Consider the following 18,275-nt stretch of genomic DNA (forward strand, 5'->3'; position numbering starts at 1 on the left):
TCAGGGCTAGGGGGAAGGTTTCAGGTCAGGCCCGGGATGAGTAGAGAATTGGCAAAACAGCGTGAGTACACCACTTTGAAGCCATATGGCTGTTGAAGCCACGAAATCCATGGATTTATGAGGCACTTTAAACCACTTAGAACAATCTCAGGGAAAGCCTACAATTCCCTACGCAAAATCCTTAAGAATGTCAGGGAGTATCTGAAGTCTCAGCTACTAACTTAGTAAGGCGGCAGCCGGCGGGGGTAAAGGGCCTCTACTTCATGGCAGGCTTGAGATATCATTAGAACCCTTGTCAATCCCTGATGCACAGCTTGCTCCCCCGGGAATATGTACATCTTACCCTGCAAAGATGCCAAAGCTTGTGAGAGAAGCCTTGTTCTGGGGAGAATTCTTTGCCCAAGGGTGACGTGCATACTTTGAAAGCACATTGAACCCTTTTCAGGACAATCGCAATACTCACTTGGGCTTGCAACAATTATTGAAGATGTTATAAGGCACATGCATAATTGCCAGCGCCTCTCCATTGTCGCCATTCACATCAAGCTCAGCACTCACGTGCCGCGCGCAAGCAGCGCATGCACCGTTGCTTCACCAATCCCTGTGCCAAAGAGGATTGGGTTTATTTTTTACTTGAATCCTCACGCACTGTTCCTGCCCGGACGAATGTGCGTCTGCAGGTGTAAGCTACCATGCCTACGCATATATGGATATCTCCTCTGATGGGTTCACCAGGTTAAGGTCACAAGATTATCATGTGCAACGTGTCGGAAATTTAGATCCGGCTTCCTCATCACCACATTTCTAACTTCCTCGCAAGGCACCAGCTCGAGGGTTGCAAGAGTAGTGATGTTCATCATGAGACTCAAAATTGGTGAGCACCATTGTACAACTTTTGCAAGAATTGCTTAGATAAGGTGAGCTTTGTCGTTTCGAAGCGCCGTACCTTGCATATATCCTCCAACGTACAACATCGCGCTGTTTGAGCACGGATCTTAGACAAGGTGTGATCCTGACATTGCAGGAACGGGGATTGGTCTTCTAGTGGTTTATTAAACCTTGCTATTAGACAAGAATTATCTGCTCTGTCTTTGCGCTTATGCAAGGCTCCTGCCTCAATTTGTACGACGAGCGACGAGTAATGACTGCAAATACTTCGTCATGCGTCAGCGCCTTTTCAACATCAGAAGCCCAAGCATGCACATTTGGATACTTGAAAAGAAAATCTCTCGAAATCACCAGGAAATTCTCGCAAGGATACGTCTCTGTTCGTACAACACTCAGATGGGCCAACCCCAATCTCATGTCACCACCACACGCATGAACCCCAAAAGAGCTTCTAATACGATAGTTTCCTTTTAAGTGCAGGTTTATGGAGGTTGTGATCGAGAAGGACTACCATACACCCGCATTAACGCAGGATTGCACGTCTGGAGCCAGCAATGGTGCCACAGACCCGCAACCACGGACGTCAAAGAAGCCTTACAAACGGGCGCGTTCTAAAATAGGTGAGAGTTACACCCAGTAGTGGAGATAAGAGCAATACAACCTCTGCACAGCCTAGTCTTGTAGCAAGTGTCCGAACGTTTGTTCACATCGAGCATCTGCCCAATAGTTGAGCCGCAGGCGTAGAGCCGGACATATGTCTGACTTCTGATCCTTTAAAGTTGGAAGAAATTATTAACTTTGCCTGTAGCAGGTGCACCATGTTGACAGTGTATCACAGCACCTCCCGGTCTTCTAGTGATCGCCAGCACCTCCATGCACTGTTGCAGGCACCGGCATATCCCAGAAGCTGTTCTACTTTGGTGCTGACTCAGCACGGGTGTACTGGATCTTGAAGAAGTACAGCGATAACGACGTGAAGCTCAACGACAGCTCCATCATCAAGGAGTGGGAATTGCTGCAGATAGTCGCCACCTTTCTAGTGGCTGGGGGCGTTGCCTCCGCCTTCTTCAGCAAGGCAAGTTGCGAAAGTGATTCACAGTGGAAGTTCCTTGACCGTGCGGATGGGAACGTTCTTGGCTTCCTCTGCGGCCTGATGCTCCTGCTGCTTTTCGCCGTGCTGCTGGCCACCATCCTGTGCCGCATGTTCTTGTATGGGCAATACACAATGCTTCTTGTGGACAGCAAGAAGATGATTGACAGGCAGGCAGGCAGGGATGCACCCAGGGCTGCAGCCGAGAATGTGCGCGAGTTGTATTGGTCTAAGATGCGCGAAGGCATGATCAGATTTGCGCGCATCACAGGCATGATATCAGCCGTGTCGAAGGTCATGCTGCTGTTTGTCATCCTTCTGTGGATGGCTGCCATTCTTGTTGTCGCTGCCGACTGCTCTGTGCCCTTGGTCTTCACCAGCCTCCTTGTCTTAAGCGTGGTCATTGTGGTCCTCTTCTTCATCTGCCTCTTCAGTCTGCTTGGTATTGCCCAGTCTAATGCCAGCATCGGTGACTGGCATCTACCCAATGAGTCTTTGTTTGACGATGCCTACAAGAGCATCTGAAGTAGCCCACAATGCTTGTGCAATCGCTGATGGATGTGTACGCAAGCTAAATGGCATCCTGGCAGTGTTAAGGATCCGATTCGGATTTATTTGCTCCGATCCGTGTCATACTGTACTATGGACAAAGCTTGCAGATTGCAATTGGGGCAAATCCTTGACGCATCTGTCCCTGTCTAAAGGTGTTTTGCATGCAAGAGCAATCTTCTGTCAGAGCATTAGTGGGGGCCTGCGCCCCTTTGAATAGATGCCTGAATGTTGACTCATTCAATGCTTCTTGTAACCACAATATCTTGCTACAATGATTCTTGCAGATTGTTGAGGGCTATGGCTCTACCAGCTGACAGCTGGAGATCGTTTTCTTCACCAGTGGGACACCAGTGGTCGACGATTAAGACATCACAATTTTGGGATGATTTAAACATTTGACCTCGGACCTGCTTGTCTGAAAATGCCACATTGTGTACAGATCACTGGTTTGTTCCGCCTGTTGGCTTGTGCCGCCATAGGTGTCACACAACTTGTCTTGCAGCCTCTCAATGCTTGCTGCATGCGTGTGTTTCTAAGATTAAGAACAGGGTGCCATAGCCTGCCTTATGTTTCTCGCCAATGGGTTCCTTGCCGTCGGTCCATGAACCCATTAACTGGCCTACATCAATAATCTGAGGTTTGAGATGGATTCAGAAGGCTTGCACTGATGTGACAGTACATTGTGCTCATTTCAAGAATTTACAACCAGAGAGGGGATCTTCAGCTTGCTGCTGGGACAAATTGCCAAGCAATCGTGCAGGCAAAGAAGCATACCCGGCTGGCTCTTTCTGAGCCCCAGATTGCTGCCCTGCTGGCCTTGACAATATTGCCAGTTGCCCAAGCAGAACTGCTCATCCAATTTATATGCAGAGCTGATCTGATCATGTCAATGCAAACAGCGGCTGTTTAGCCCACAATTTAGCAGAACAGCCCAGTTCACCGCACATTCTATTCCAGCGTCAAGTCTTGCAGAGCCCTGCTTGAACTGTGTAAGCAAATTGAGTCTAGACCTGAGTCTACACCAGATCTGCACCTCAGAGCTCGTCATGAGTGCCCTTGAACACGTTTCTGACGGCGTCCTTTTGGGATTCTGAGAGCTTGGCAGGGAACGCCACTGTGATGGTGGCATACAGGTCCCCCGCCTTGTTGGGGTGGTCGAACAGGGGCATTCCCTCCCCCTTTAATTTGAACACCTGCCCTGGTATTGTCACCCCTGCCGAGTCCACCTTCACCTTGTGCCCGTCCAGATGCTCAAACTGCACGCAGCAAAATATTTTTTACTCAGAATTTCTCTGAGTAAAAAGAAAGCAAGATTTCCCGAGAATGGAGATTTGGAGGAAGATAAGCACTCTTATAACTGGCTGTTGTGTGACTGGAGAGCCAAGCAACTGGCGACCACGACTAATATTGCAAAGCACAGGACTAATCCTGCATCCTGACTCATTTGCTGCTGGACCGCTGTCCTTGCTGGTTCGCAGCAGAAAGGTGAAAGGTGTAGCAGCATTACTTCTCTGACAAATGAGATCGCTGGACGCAGAGAATCACAGAAGAAATTGAGTTACCTCTGTTGTAAAGCCGGTCAGCGCGTCAACTAGGGAGATGGTGAGGTTGTACTTCAGGTCATGGCCCTCGCGCTCAAAGCGCTTGTGGGGCAGCGTCCTACTCAGGCAACAGAATAAAGCTGTAAGGATTCAAGAGACGTTGGAGGTTCTGCACTATGTGTCTTATATTCAATTGCATTTCACAGCAATGACATGAAATGCCTGCACCACGCCTGTCATGCCAGTGAGTGCTACAGGGGGAATTTGGGTTCATCTGAACTACACTGAAAAAAGATGTATGTATGATGAAAATGCTCTCATCCGTTGCAGAAAAGGGCAAGTAGTGTAAGAGCCCACACCTGACTATGAATCTGAGGTCTCCCGGCTCTCCATCCAGCAGCGGCTCGCCCTCCTCAAAGAATACAATCTCCTGCGGACACCCAGAAATGAACCGGCGAGAAATTTTCAAATTTTGTGCACGAAGCAACCTACGCTGCTCAGATGATATCTCTAGTCACCCACAACAACCAGAGGCCTGGGTTGCTCCAAGGAGGAGAACATGGCCCAGCCTAAGCCTCATGCCGGCAACAGGCTTGAGAAATGCACAAAAGGACAGCCTTCACACTAATCACCGCACGCAGATACGAGAGGTGAGCGTACATGTGACCAAACATGCCCCACCACCACTCCAGATCCATTCCCCTTAAAGCAGGGGTTTTGAAGATGTCAGGGTCGTAGCTCTCACCTGGCCGTCGCGCATGCCTGACTCCACGGAGATGGTGAGCGTCTCCGTCTCGCGCTCAAACTTGATGTTCTGGCACTCCTGGCACTCCTGCACAGGGACACACAACCACCGTCAGTTAAATTTCTCTTCTAGGGAAACTTGCAGCCGCCTGTACCTGTATTTTGCAAATTAGACAGATCCCACATAACTACTATCAGATCGTATCAGAGACCTTTTGGGAGCGGCGTGAGGCTCATTGGTCTTGTAGACAGTCTCCATTTTTATATGACAGACTTCTCGTGTGTCTGCATTTTGTCAAATATTTGGCCATTTACATTGCTGACAGCTGATACCATGTGGATGATGGAGACCTACAAGAATACAGAGTAGTCCTTGACCAGCACCAGACACTGCGTGCTGCCTGCATGAAGTTCCTGTGTCGCACGGGGCAGGGGCAGTGCATCGCTTGACACGGTGTGCATGGATAGCTGAGCACTTCTTTTTGTTGCATGGCTGGCGCGCAACAATTCCTCAGCAAATTGATGGGTATCTCAATTTCCAGATGGAGGTTGAGATCCCGTAAACGTGTGACAAAAAAGGGTGGCCACTGGCGGCCCACACGCCCTTTATAGCTTAAAACCTCCTGGTGCAGATTATTGGTCAGAAATTGCCTGCCTGCTAGGATGCCATTGTGATGATGTTCAGCACAATGTCAGGCACTGGGGCTAGAGGCAGGGCATTGAAGGCTGGAATGACTATGTGAGAGATGATCTTGATGCTATCAGGCATGCGAACGACTGGCAGAGGAAGTGCAAGAATTGAGAAGAGTGGAGAGCAATGATTCAGGTGTTGCTTGACGTACCTAGTCTTTAAGGACTAGAAAATGTGTAATAACAATAGGAATAATAATAAGAATAGCTGGGCTACCCACCTGCTGCTGGAATTGCTGGAACATGCCGGGCCCCAGCTGGCGCGTTACCACCTTGTTGCGGCAGTTGCACTTGCGCTTGCCAGGCGCCGGCTTTGCCACTGGCTTGTCGCGCATCACCTGCCCGCATGCACCCATAAATCAGCCTTTGTGTAGCTTAAGCGATCTCTAGAGCAACCTCATGCGTCAGCGACGGGGCCCACGAAGTCACAGTGTTGTTTAGGGATCTCATAGCCGAGCTCAAAAGTAGGCACAGTGCCGTGCCACCAGAAGAAGATTTTGAAGTGCCAATGCACACTTGCATGGTTGGTGTGGCGGAGGCTGATAAGGTTTTGTAAACACCAAAGAGGGCCATCTAGATGCCGAGGCAAGGTCTTCACTGTTCAAGGAACATGCTGCCAACTGCTCAGCTTCTCTTTGATAAACAGCACATTTGCGACAAGTCAGACCCTTCTTTTGGGGTTAGTAGCTGTCAATTACTACAGCTCAAGTTGCAGTCCCCACATGCAGCTGCTCGGTTGCGCACCTTGAACTGGTGGCCCAGGTAGAGGTCCTTGAGGGTGACCTCCAGGTCCACCCTCACATCATCTCCCTTGGGGGTCTGCTCCTCCTCCTCGCCCATTCCCCCAAACCCTCCAAAGCCCGGGAAGCCTCCCCCAAAGAATCTGCACCCGACCACACCGCTCCTTTTAAGACGTAGGTAAGTGTCGAATGCTGCCAGCAGACCTCGTTATCAGTGTCTCAAAAAGTATCTCAACAACGTATTGTCTGAAAACTATGTGCAGGGAGACCTGCAACGGCCTGAAATTTCGCAGTGTGCTACACTAGGGAGGGCGACATTAACACCACTTATCTCTATGGTCATGGGTGCTGCAGATTTCACATGAACTGCTTTGCCAGCCCTGCCTGAGCAGAATGGTTTGCCTTGTAGTTTTTCACACTTTGGTGCAACGTGAGGTCAGCAGGAAAGAGTGCCATAGTCAGCACCATATTTCCCGCACCCCTCAAAATGTGCGAAATGTCTGGACCAGTTTATAAGAGTATTTCCTTCCCATTAATGATGTTTCATAATCACCGATGTGTCGGGCTCGGCGAGAGCTTTCCAATACTGGCCTCGAAATTGCCATAGGGTTTATATCTTGCATTTTAGGGTCTTAAATTTCGACCCATTTTCTAGAAAAAAATTAATTAAAGTTATGCGGGGAATATGGTGCTGACTACGGTAAAATGGAGGTGAAGGCTCACTGTGAGAAGATGTCTGCAGCGCCGCCGCCGCCGCCGCCCTGATCTCGCTGCTTGAGGCCCTCCTCCCCATAGCGGTCATAAATCCGCCTCTTCTCGTCGTCCGACAGCACCTCATACGCTGCACCAGAAGCACTCGAGTCATTTGCTGCTGGGGAACAATGGATAGGGCAAAGATCGGTGTCTCTGCCCATATTTCAGGTTGTAGCGGCAACCTGTCCTGTAGCCTGCAGAGAAGGCAAGAAGAACGGCCACCTGCCAGATTTGCTTCCAAGTGTGGGTTTATTCAGGGACTGGCAGCCCATGACATCTTCTGCAGATGTTTACCATGCACATGCAAAAAGGGCAGTGATTTAAGGCAGTGAAAGCCCTGCTTCATTGCCCCGAAAAAACTCTTGAAATTGTCTGGCTCTCACCGTAACTAATCTCTGCAAATTTCTTGGCAGCGGCTGTCTTCTCCTCCTCCGTTCCCTTCACCTTGTCCTGTTCAAGTGGCAGGGCATCCCTTTTCATCCCTTGCAGTCGCCTCAATATTCTTTGCACTGCACTTGTTCCCTCACAAGAGCTGCTCCAGAATCAAGCATCAGGCAAATATAATATCAAAGATGCGGGACCAGGGGTGCTTCTCACTGGATGGTATTGCAGAGCTAATTTTCGGTAGGACCGTTTGATGAGCGAGTCTGAGGCTCCCTTGGGGACTTGCAGGACATCGTAGAAGTCCTTCCTGCAAGTGATCATGAGCGATGTGAGAACTCAGTGATCTCACTGGATACGGATTGACTGTAAACACCGATTGAACAAAATAAAAAGGAATCGAGGGTGTGAGGTCGATCAGCAGCTCTGTTTTCAATTGATATCACTTGGATCTGGAGGACAGGTGATAAGAATCAAGAAAACGATAGCATATCGTAAAGGCTTACGCTGCCAGAGCGCAGGACGCCGTGAAGAGAAGAAGTAGAAGCTGCGTGATGTGCTTCCAATCCATCACAGGCAAACCAGGACCTACCCGAGCAAATCCCTTTGATCTCACTAAATGTTTAAGCGATGATCGCTATTTCTAATGCTGTCGACTGTACCAGATCGCCCAATGTTGGGATCTCTTCTAGGCTACAGAAGGTTGAGATCGAGGATCGAAAGGAGCAGCTTGCAGCCTGAGCAAATACAAACTCACACCAACATCATGTAAAGAATGTCAAGGCAATCTAAGGCAATCAGAGCCACGGATGCCATGGGGTTTTCCTTCCTCGCAAACTCTGGAAACGCTGTTTCCCGCGAGTGTCTCTGGCCTGGTGATTGGTTGTGTTCGTAGAGCGGGGGGACCGAATTCATAACCGGTGAGGCGATCGAGGTGCCGCTGCAAGGACTTCTTCACCTCAGGGGTTCTTGGTCGTGGCAGAAGATACGGGTTAGGTACACTGAACGAAAACTCTTGTAGCAAAGATCTCATTTTACTGACCAGGATCCAGGAGGACAAACAGCGCTGACCTGTATCGACTTGTATCGAGTCAGCCGTTTCGAGACGCGTTTGCAAATTTCGAGGTGGGTTGCTGCTTATAAGGGCAATGTTATTGATCCAAAATCATTCAGTCAAGGCTCGCAAAGTCTCTGTGCATTGCTGCAAAATGAGGCTTGCTTCTTGTAGAGGAGGTGGTCACATCGTTCGCCCTTAGCTGAACCCTTGGGTTTCCCGATAGTCTTCTAGGCTACCAAACCTCGTGCAATGCTAGCATGTAGATAGCCCAGGAATAAATGACAATGGTGGTTGCATTCACCGGGGTCTTTTTTGGCCATCTTCTACCTAGAATGGCGTTCGATGCCCATCGACTACTCAGCTGGCCTCAACTCCTCTTTCCAATGGGTTCACGTGCATATTGTTGTCTGTTGGTGTGTCGCAGCAGCTTAAGATGGCTTGGCAGCTTCTTTGGGGTTGCATCAGATGCTGAATCTTGGTGCTGCAGCTTCAGATCTCCTGTTGGTGGCACTGCAGCAGACGGCCAGCATGAGCGCACAGGCACCCGCCAACATCGTTACCAACCCTCCCCAGGCTGCCGCGCAGAAGACCGCTGATTTGTTGGCAGAGTGGCATGCACTGACCCCCACATTTCGCGACCAGCCTGCAGCACTACAGCAAGTCATTCTCAAGCCTTCTCCCAACCCCAAGTGCGGCTTGGAGGCCTCAGGTAATGCACTGACACAGACCATGCCACGAAGAAGTTATGATTACTTTGCATCCCATGTAAAGCAATTTAATCACAACTTTGCATGGGATGGAATCCATATGTTCCTTCTGAAGCTCGGAAGTGCCATTTTGTATTCAATCGGGCAGACAACACTGGTGATCAGGACAGTGGTTGTCTGGGACATGCTGCAAAAAAAATTATGACAGAGTGTGCCATTGTGCAACATGCCCTATCCGTACTGCAACTTTGATGCATTGGCAAAGGCCAAACAAAGCCCACAGAGTCCAATATGCCGGACCTGCAGTGAAATTCTGGGTGCATTGGCAGCTTCTTGTGTTCTGCAGTAGTAGTCCAGACTCGGGACATGTTCACTTCGTCGATGCATACTGTTCTCACTGCAAGGCAGACCTTCCTTCAATTTGGATGCTCCCATTGCCTTGTCTGTCGTGCAGTAAGTCCTGGCATGAGGCATGACTTTTTGCCGTGTGCTGCAAATGTTGCAGCCAGCTCAGCGGAGGTGGATCCCAGCCAGGCTGCACAGAAGGTGCAGTCGCTGTTGGATGCGTGGAGGAATGCATGCTCGCACCAGGAGGGCGCAGTGACTGGTCATGACAACAAGCTGAGCTGGAACGAGAAGCTGCAGCACCAGATGAGCAAACAGCAGGGCGAGGCGCTGCTTAGTAAGGTCACCAGTCTGGAGTATGGCCGATGACTCAGCACTGGATGAATCAACCAGTGCTTGCAATATTATGAGGCAGTGCAGCAATTGTGGACGGAGTCTTCAAAAGAATGGGCGAGCAGAAGGTTATTAGGAGAAACAATGGATCAGGAGGAGCAACGAGGACAGGAGATCTAGAAATAAGTAGCAAAGACTGTACAGGTTGTGGCCCGCGGCCTTCACTAGAAGATTTGTATACGTTCCAAGATGTGCCGTCCAGAATAGAGGATCCTTCAGCGCTTATAGTTGGAAACGAGGGTTTGCTGCAGGGATAGAAGCAGCATGGCCATACGCCCGTTGACGTTGTCACTTGGATATCACATCAGCATGCTGTAAATGTGTCAAGGGCAAAGTGTGATTGATGGATCCTTGAAGAAGACCATGCATGAGAGCCTTGCACGCAGAAGCATGTGCACCTAAGCTTGTGCGCAACCACATAAGATATGCTACTCTCAAGGCAAGTTTTGCGCATGTCTGAAGAGTATTTACAGGCCAGCATGGGCAATCGTCAAATACAGAGCTGCCTTGATCCGGACACAACACATACATTCCCTATCCAACCGAGAATCAAATCAAGAATATATCAACGGTGAGGCCATGAAACCAGAGAGCCAGCCATCATGCGAGAATGTCTGTTGAGTCCCTGGCAGCAGGTTGTCACATGCAAGCCACAGCTAATTAGGTGCAAGCAATCTATCATTATGCTGCGAAAGGGAGCCCTCTTGGCAAGTCAGGTGCAGTCCGCTGCACAAAACAATGTCACAGGCCGTCACGAAAAAAAGAGGTCCACAAGAGGATTGTTGCACTCATAAGTTGTGAGTCACAACATCTTGATGGGCATGTCTCGCTCGTTCCCAAATCCACAATCCATCTACCTAAGGCACCATGCTAATCTCGGCACACACCTTCTACCATGATCCGCAGTCACAGCAGCCATGTCCTAGTATGTACTCTAATTCGAAATCCTCAATGACTCATCTCTGTGCAGAGGGGACTCCACCAAAGTTCTGGGGTAGGGGGACGCAGTGTAAATGGGGAGGGTTCTGAGGTGGAGTTTTGCAAAGAATTCACAGTACAATCAGTGGTTCCAACAGTGACCCTAAACTGCGTGCGTGCCATCATTCTGAAACCAAAGCAATCCTGCCAACGAGGTAATTCTCAGAACAAACGGTGTTCCAACATGCCATTGTGACATTCCTTCCATAGTCGATGAATTCCTTCCATCTTGCTCTCTGCCAAGACCATTTGGTATTGGCACACCAAATGCTCCAGCCACCCAACAGAGCTCTCAGCTAGGCCTGCGTCCAGTCCAGACCACAGAAATTTCTCTTGAGGCCCCTGTGCTGGACTGGCAGCCTGCTCACTCCTCGCCCCGGGAAAGCCTCATCTGCCTGGCTGCCGTGGTTCAAGCGCGATTCACCCGCATTGATATGACCTTCAAAGCCAGAGCATAGCCTGGCTTGCTTTCCAGGTTATACCGCCACTGCAAAGGGCTGCAGACAACCGAGTGGGCTCAACATCCCACCCACAGCTGTAATAGGCTGTGGGCGGGAGATGGATTAAGCCACTGTATTTGCCACAGTGTCCAGCAGGAGCGAAGCCCGTAGGGGGGAGGAATCCCCGCTCAGTGCTTGCTCGGTGGCGGCGGCGGCGGCGGCGGTGGCGGCGGCGGCGGAGGGGGGGGTGGAGGGGGGGGCGACCCGCTGGTGGAAGCTGCGTAGGAAGTTGCGGAGGTGGTGGTCGGAGCCTGCAATCACAGGGACAGCCACGTCAGCCATCTGCTGACCGGAAAAACAATAGCAACCCCCCTTGGTGCATCATGCTTCAACCTGCCGGCAAAGCATGCAGCAGGCTGCACCCGGAAATTGGAACATGGACCCCTGTAAACAAGAGGGGCAACAATCGGGCTGTGCAACTGCACCCTTCGGCAGCTAAGGGCCATAAGATAAAAGGAAAAATTAATTTATAACTTTATATTGTTTATAATCAAGTTATAAAATCCACGTGCTGAATGAAGCACATGCAGAACGCATGCAAACGCATGCGAAACCATGCATACCGGTGCTGAGATCGCGGTAGAAGTCACAGGGGCAAGCGCAGGCGCAGAAGCCTCCAGAGCAGTCACTGCAGGTGCACTCACTGGCGCCTACACAGAGGCCAAGTTTGCTGGCATGCAGACAGAGCCTTTGACTGACAGTCATAGCATGCCCTCTATTGACTTGATCTAATATGCTTGCGCTTCCTATGGAGGTATGCCCGCATCTTTCATTCTGTCTATCTGACTCTTCATTCTGTATCTACCGTATCAAACTACCTGTCTCCATGATGTATGAATGAATATATAAATGAAATATGTAAGGCAAAGTGCATGCGAAATTAGGCATACCGGCGTAGAGAGCTCGGTGGAAGCGATCGCCGGGGCAAGTGCAGGCGCGGAAGGGGTGAGAATGGTAGTTGAGGGAACCGTAACAGGCGCCTGCGCAAAAGTTTCCTTGCGCTGAGGTCAAGCCAGCACACGGCACTTTGCCAGACAAATTTGCTCTCAAGTCACACAAGCTGACGATCCAGCAGCAGAGATCATGAGCCACAGTCCAGACATGCCTTTCCTACTTTATCTTGTCAGCCTCTGCAATATTCTCTCTGCCATTCAAAACATGCACTAAATCTACTTTGTTGTAGGTAAGGTGCTTCAAAAGGTCAGAAATCAAGGCTCACCTCGGTGGGTGCAGAGAATGTGGTCGTGGATGGGACCGCGACAGGTGCAGGCACGCCGGCTGGGGCAAGCGTGGGCGCACTGACCGGCAGTGAGAAAGCCGTCACATCCGACGCTGGAGCCTCCACCGGAGCCTCCACCGGGGCCGCAATCGGCGCAAGAGACGGCGCGGTGGTGTATACCGCGGTTGCAAACGGCAACGGCTGGGCCGCCGGGGCCGTAACGGGCGCGGCAATCGGCGCGTATACGGGTGCAGCCTCGGGCGCGGCTGCGGGCGCGTAAACAGGTGCGGCAGGGGTCGGCAGCGACAGAGCGCTAACCGTGGGTGCCAGCGTCGGGGCCGTCACAGGAGCTGCGTATGACCTGTGCAGAGCATATCTTCTGCTTCAAAGGACCGCAATCCTTCATCCCAGGCTTACAGCGTAATGAATCAGCCAAAGAGAGGCAACTGCTCCAGCGGCATTTCACAGTGAATTCAAATCATTGCATCGACAATGTGTGAGGTATGCTTAATGTGCAATGCGTACAAGGTGCGCCCAGAGTCTGAGAAAGCACACGCTGCATATTTCACACAGCAGATCGACAGCTGCTGCACGGGAGGCAGATCAGGACTCACTCTGCCACTGCAGGGACTGCGTAGGCGGTGGCGGCCAATGGAGCGCTGGCTGCGGGCAGCGCGGGTGCGGCCTCGCCGGCCGGGGCACCGCTGGGCGCTGTGTACTCATAAGATGATAGCGTCGATCCAGCTGTTACTGGCGCCGGCGCTGGAGGGAACGCTAGCAATCTGCGCGCATCTGTTCCTGCACACACAGACACACCGAAGCGGTCAGGCACCGGAGAACCACAAAAGCTGCATCTCTGCAGTCATTAGAGGAGTTACTCCTGTGATACTTCCAGCAGTAATGTGCTGCAAGGGGCTGTCTGGATGGCTGGGAGCACGCTCAGGGATGCCAAGCTTCTCGCACCAAAAGGACTGACATATCAGGCACCCACTGGCAGCTCTTTGTTCTTAGAAAATGGTACCACTTGGGGCATAAGGGACTAGAACCCAGCTCAAGCACTAAGCTAGGGGGCACCAATCCAAAGATTCCTCTTGTGACAGCAAACACCACCCGAGCATGCCAGCTACGTATTTGGGCCGCCGATTTCGTCCGATGCAAGATTGCTTTCTGGAAACAGCACAAGAAAGAATACAAGATGATCTGAAAATGCCACAATCTGTCCCAAAGGGCACATGTAGCGCATTTTCAAGAAGTGATCTGGGGCTCATGCCCGACAGAAATAGGGCAACCGGACGGAGCCCTCGGGTGGGAGCCCAACGCTCACAAAGCCATCATCTTTCGTCAAACTAACGAGATCACCGTCCGCATAGAGCATGAGACCACCCAGGGATGCTCCTGCCACCTTTGTCACACTGGCCAGCGCACTTTCGGGCAACGCCTGATCGAAAGTGACCCAGAACACTGGCACCCACCTGGCGATCGAAACCGACCACATGATCTTTCTCTAGCTCAATATAATCCCAAAACACAGCTTGGACCTCCAACGCAGATAAATATTACAAAGTTGCGCCCTTCTCGAAGCTGCAGCGAACGCGCGCCCGACACAGACGATACCAACTCTGCAGCCCCATGTAATTGGGCTCCCGGCTTTTGTCCTTCCTTCAACTTCTTGCTGACTTTCGTGAGCCATTCAAGGCGCCCGTAGAGGTGGTGGGCTCCAGCATCGCACTAGGTAGGGTTCCGAGCTGCGAAAGCTGCATCTACCTGTTGCGAGAACGACGACCGCGATCAACGCAAGTGACAGCTGTTGACGGCCCATGTTGGCCGCTTTTTGCTGCTTTGCACTTCGCCTTTAAATCGCTGAACCTGGGACAGAAAATTGTACTGTGCTTGCGATCGAAGCACAATATTCATCAAGCGCTACTTGGCCGCCACGTGCTGTGCTTTAAAGCCCGTTGGATCTCCGCCCAACCCAGCAACATGCTGCCTTGATCAAGGAGTGCGCTTACACCAAATTTGTCGTGAAATTGTTTCAAAGTTGCAAGCAAAGCAGTATGCTTCTTTTGAACAAACAGTGAGATGCCCCCTCCGACGCACAAGTCTTGGAGCGCATCAAGAAAGCTCGATCACTTCATGCGAAAGCCCTGTTCCGTGAGTTACAAGACATAGACCTCAGATCTGCCCCAATGTCGGAGCTGTTTTTTCAGAATCTGGACGAGCTTGAACCGCTAGCCGAGCAAGTGCTGCCCAAGACGGTATGTCGTACCCCATCACTGCTTAAACTATCCATACCTCTTACATGCAGATATATTGCTATCAATGATATCATGGTGAACGAGGCAGCATTACAAGAGCGAGGAACAGATTTCACCCGGCGATAGATCAGGCTTCAGCCAGTTAGCCCTAGCTCATGCCCAAGTGTTCTCAGACACACAGAACAAGAACCGCTGCTGCGCAGGTGTTTGGCTACTATGCCAGCGGCAGCGAAACGGAGTCAACGCTGAGGGACAATCGAGCAGTGTTCAGCCGCTACCGCCTGATGCCCAGGATGATGGTTGATGTATCCAATGTTGACACCACCTGCACGCTGCTCGGTGAGATACCAGTCTCCGCTGCTCACTTTAACATGTACAGATGTCGCTGCATGCATGGAAATTTTGCTGCCTCTCGGGTTGACGACAATTTCCAAGGTGCATGCCTTGCACATTTTCTGTTCTCTGCATGCCCGCAGCATGTCGCATGCATGGTGCAGAGCAAGAGGACTGCAGACATGTGGCAGGTATAATTGCGCTGTACCTGTATGCGCAGGGCGGGAGTTAGCATATCCAGTATTGATTGCGCCGATGGCGATGCAGTGCATGGCCCACCCGGATGGCGAACTGGCAGTGTCCAGGGCAGCTGCTGCAGAGGGCATTCCCATGGTGAGCATTTTTCTGCCCATGTGCATCACTAATAATGCCACAGAAATGCCTCATTCCAGCAGTATGCTCATGGAGTGAAGACCAACCTCCACAGTGTAGTTCCAGATTGGCGGTCTGGCCTCATGAACATTGATAGGCAGATTGCAGGGCCGGCAGATTGCAGAGCGTTTTGGCACACCCGTAATTGCCTTACCCTATATAGTAGTATGTACAATGTGTAGCTAAGGAAATCAGCACATGAGGCTCTGATCAGCCAGCTTTGCAACAGGGCAGGTCCAGTCAACCATGGGCACGGTGGGTCTAGCGGACGTGCGCCAGGCTGGCGCCGGGGGGCCCCTCATGTTCTTCCAGCTGTACGTCTTCAAGAACCGCGCCTTTGTGCGACAGCTCGTGCAGCGTAAGCCGCTTCGTCGCCGCCAGTCATACCCAAAGACAGCTGAGCCAAACAATGCTGCAATTTTTCACCAACTCCATGGGTAGCTTTTGTTTCAAACAGCAAAACAGCGCCTGCCAACTTTCACTGCAGTGAACGTCCTTGTTAACAGTAAGAAAAGCTGTGTCTGATACTTGAGGGGCCATTGCTGGTTGCTAAAGATCTTCTTATTTCTGGGGTGCTCCTAGAGATGCCATTTGTTGCATTCTCGTAGACGCGGAGCGCTCGGGCTACAATGGTCTGATGGTGACAGTGGATGCGCCATTCCTGGGAAAACGCGAAGCCGATGAGCGCAACAAGTGAGTGCTTCTCTTTGTGCACTGTTGCTGCGTTCCTCCTTTTGTCATGCCCCTGCTGCCTTTGGTGCTTTGACCTCAGAACCTGCATCAATGCCGGGGCATGTGCAAAAGATTGATAATCAATGAGTCATCTCTCATAAGTTGAGAGGCGCAGCATGCACACTTCTGCCCATCCTTGCCTCATGAGCGGATTTTGGGAGAAATGGTGCTCACATCAGGAAGTGTGCACGCTTCTGATTGCATCATATTATGAACGAAGAGGATTTACTAAGAATAGAACTGATATATTGCTTTCCTTGCGCAGCTTCAAACTGCCGGACGGTCTGCGGCTGGCGAACCTTGAGGGGCTGGGTGCCAATCTAGGCAAGGAGACGGCCTCGAATCCAAGTTTTAATCCTGTTGATGCCAATTCAGTCGCCGGGGCAGCCACCAGAGATGCGGCAGTCCACGACGCCGGCGAAGGCTCCGGAGTGTCGAAGCATTTCAGCGACAACATTGATGCCAGCCTCACCTGGGCGTTTGTTGCCTGGCTTCGCAGCGTCACATCCCTGCCCATCTTTGTCAAGGTGACTCTGAACTGTTGCTCTGTTGTGCCTTGCAATTGTTCCTTGCACAACTGCGCCACTTGCAATTCCTGCCATTCTGGAACATGTCCCATAATGGCAGCAATTGCAAGTGGACATGTTCCTCCCAGAAGCCAGCAAGCAGAAGGGAGGGACGAGATGCTCTGAAACAAAGCCTAAAAAACGTGGACATTTATAACTCCTTTGCTCAGCAGTATGATCTCATGATCTCTTTGCAGAGTTGGCACACCTTTTGTTGCCTGCCGGTAGGATAAGGAATTGCTCCTTTAAGATTGCAGCTGTCAATAGGGTGGAAGGAGGGGACTTGCTTCACCAAGGTTGTGGCTGTTTGAGAAAATTGCGGTGCGCATGCATATGCAGGGCATTCTCTCGGCGGCGGATGCAGAGAGGGGGGTGGATGCGGGGGTGGATGGCATAGTGGTTAGTAACCACGGCGGCCGCCAGCTGGACACCGCCCCCGCCAGCCTGGACGCGCTGCCGGCAGTGGCGGCCGCCGTCGGCAAAAGGGTCCCCGTGCTGATGGACGGGGGAATACGCCGAGGCACCGACATCATCAAGGTGTGCGCATATCTAGCTTTTCATCTGCGTAGGTGGATACTATGCCGGGAGGCTCAAATAAGCCACCCAAGGATCGTGTGTGGCAACTGGCATCTTGAGGACGTCGCCTAAGTATTCCATGATAATTCCATCTCCAGCAAAGTAGAGGATTCATTGTCCCTGGGTGTCTGATGTCCTCATGCACTTGCTACTTTCAAACACGCCCACGGGAGTTTTGTTGCTACTGTTGTGCGCAGGCTTTCAATTGTCCGCACCTGACACGCCAAGTAGAGAATTGCTGAGATTGACTTGCATCTGCCGGGGTGTTGCAGGCGTTGGCGCTGGGAGCGGATGCGGTTCTGCTGGGCAGGCCAGTGCTGTGGGGCCTGGCCCTGGGCGGGCAGCAAGGCGTGCAGAAGGTGAAGACTCTCCCCTCCTTTGAGCAGAACTGAGAGAGTCTCACAAAGTGGGCGTAAACAAGCACAGAAAAAAAAACAGCCGTTTCCCCCTTTTTTGTCCTTGTAATATAGCGATGCTAATGACGCAATGCACCAGATGCACGAGAAATGCTGCAACCATAGGGTGCAACACCTGAATTCACAATACGATTTTCTCACTTGTTCCGTGTGTGGTCTATGGAATTGTGCGGGCGACTAAGCTGCGGGCCGAGACAGCACATGCCATCCTGGTGTCTGCTCTGCTGCACTGACAGTAGCTGCCTGGCAATGACAGGTACTGGAGACACTGAGAAAGGAGCTGCGGCTGAGCATGGCACTTATGGGCTGCCCATCGCTGGCGCACCTGAACAGGCGCATGGTGCTTGTTCCCTGGGAGCATCCCAGCGCACGTCTGTAATCACTCATAAAGTTACTGCAACCACAGAATTTCCTATTGATAAAAGCCAGTGCGTAGGCGTGCGGCTA

General features: G+C 51.3%; 5 protein-coding genes across 5 annotated transcripts; 3 read left to right on the forward strand and 2 right to left on the reverse strand.

Annotated features, from left to right (window-relative positions):
• Positions 1–1,372: 1,372 nt before the first annotated feature.
• Positions 1,373–2,503, forward strand: COCSUDRAFT_62337 (hypothetical protein; the record flags this gene model as incomplete). The annotated part of the gene is made up of 2 exons (XM_005649414.1): positions 1,373–1,508; positions 1,776–2,503. The coding sequence occupies 2 exons, from the start codon at positions 1,373–1,375 to the stop codon at positions 2,501–2,503; spliced, it is 864 nt and encodes a 287-aa protein (XP_005649471.1).
• A 714-nt stretch (positions 2,504–3,217) lies between these two features.
• On the reverse strand, positions 3,218–7,703 carry COCSUDRAFT_53121 (DnaJ-domain-containing protein; the record flags this gene model as incomplete). The annotated part of the gene is made up of 9 exons (XM_005649415.1): positions 3,218–3,786; positions 4,093–4,189; positions 4,431–4,501; positions 4,817–4,903; positions 5,727–5,843; positions 6,250–6,388; positions 6,969–7,086; positions 7,382–7,448; positions 7,596–7,703. 9 exons carry the CDS (start codon positions 7,701–7,703, stop codon positions 3,565–3,567), a joined length of 1,026 nt encoding a protein of 341 aa, XP_005649472.1. The 3' UTR covers positions 3,218–3,564.
• Positions 7,704–8,370: 667 nt separating this feature from the next.
• On the forward strand, positions 8,371–10,212 carry COCSUDRAFT_47011 (hypothetical protein). Its single transcript, XM_005649416.1, has 3 exons — positions 8,371–8,504; positions 8,930–9,145; positions 9,649–10,212. Exons 2-3 carry the CDS (start codon positions 8,965–8,967, stop codon positions 9,855–9,857), a joined length of 390 nt encoding a protein of 129 aa, XP_005649473.1. The 5' UTR covers positions 8,371–8,504; positions 8,930–8,964; the 3' UTR covers positions 9,858–10,212.
• A 1,275-nt stretch (positions 10,213–11,487) lies between these two features.
• On the reverse strand, positions 11,488–14,073 carry COCSUDRAFT_47012 (hypothetical protein; the record flags this gene model as incomplete). Its single annotated transcript, XM_005649417.1, has 6 exons — positions 11,488–11,610; positions 11,923–12,009; positions 12,250–12,339; positions 12,579–12,939; positions 13,193–13,376; positions 13,938–14,073. The coding sequence occupies 6 exons, from the start codon at positions 14,071–14,073 to the stop codon at positions 11,488–11,490; spliced, it is 981 nt and encodes a 326-aa protein (XP_005649474.1).
• Positions 14,074–14,582: 509 nt separating this feature from the next.
• Positions 14,583–18,207, forward strand: COCSUDRAFT_28454 (glycolate oxidase; the record flags this gene model as incomplete). Its single annotated transcript, XM_005649418.1, has 9 exons — positions 14,583–14,833; positions 15,037–15,172; positions 15,387–15,499; positions 15,773–15,896; positions 16,147–16,231; positions 16,536–16,797; positions 17,176–17,373; positions 17,685–17,771; positions 18,085–18,207. Exons 1-9 carry the CDS (start codon positions 14,765–14,767, stop codon positions 18,205–18,207), a joined length of 1,197 nt encoding a protein of 398 aa, XP_005649475.1. The 5' UTR covers positions 14,583–14,764.
• Positions 18,208–18,275: the final 68 nt, after the last annotated feature.

The sequence above is a fragment of the Coccomyxa subellipsoidea genome (assembly GCF_000258705.1).
Source record: "Coccomyxa subellipsoidea C-169, whole genome shotgun sequence".
In the NCBI taxonomy this organism is placed as follows: domain Eukaryota; kingdom Viridiplantae; phylum Chlorophyta; class Trebouxiophyceae; family Coccomyxaceae; genus Coccomyxa; species Coccomyxa subellipsoidea.

Excerpts from the sequence above, each read along its gene's own strand:
- COCSUDRAFT_47011 (XM_005649416.1), top strand. The coding sequence starts at position 8,965 with ATGAGCGCACAGGCACCCGCCAACATCGTTACCAACCCTCCCCAGGCT. Across the intron at positions 9,146-9,648 it reads GTGCGGCTTGGAGGCCTCAG|CCAGCTCAGCGGAGGTGGAT; the intron begins GTAATGCACTGA and ends CAAATGTTGCAG.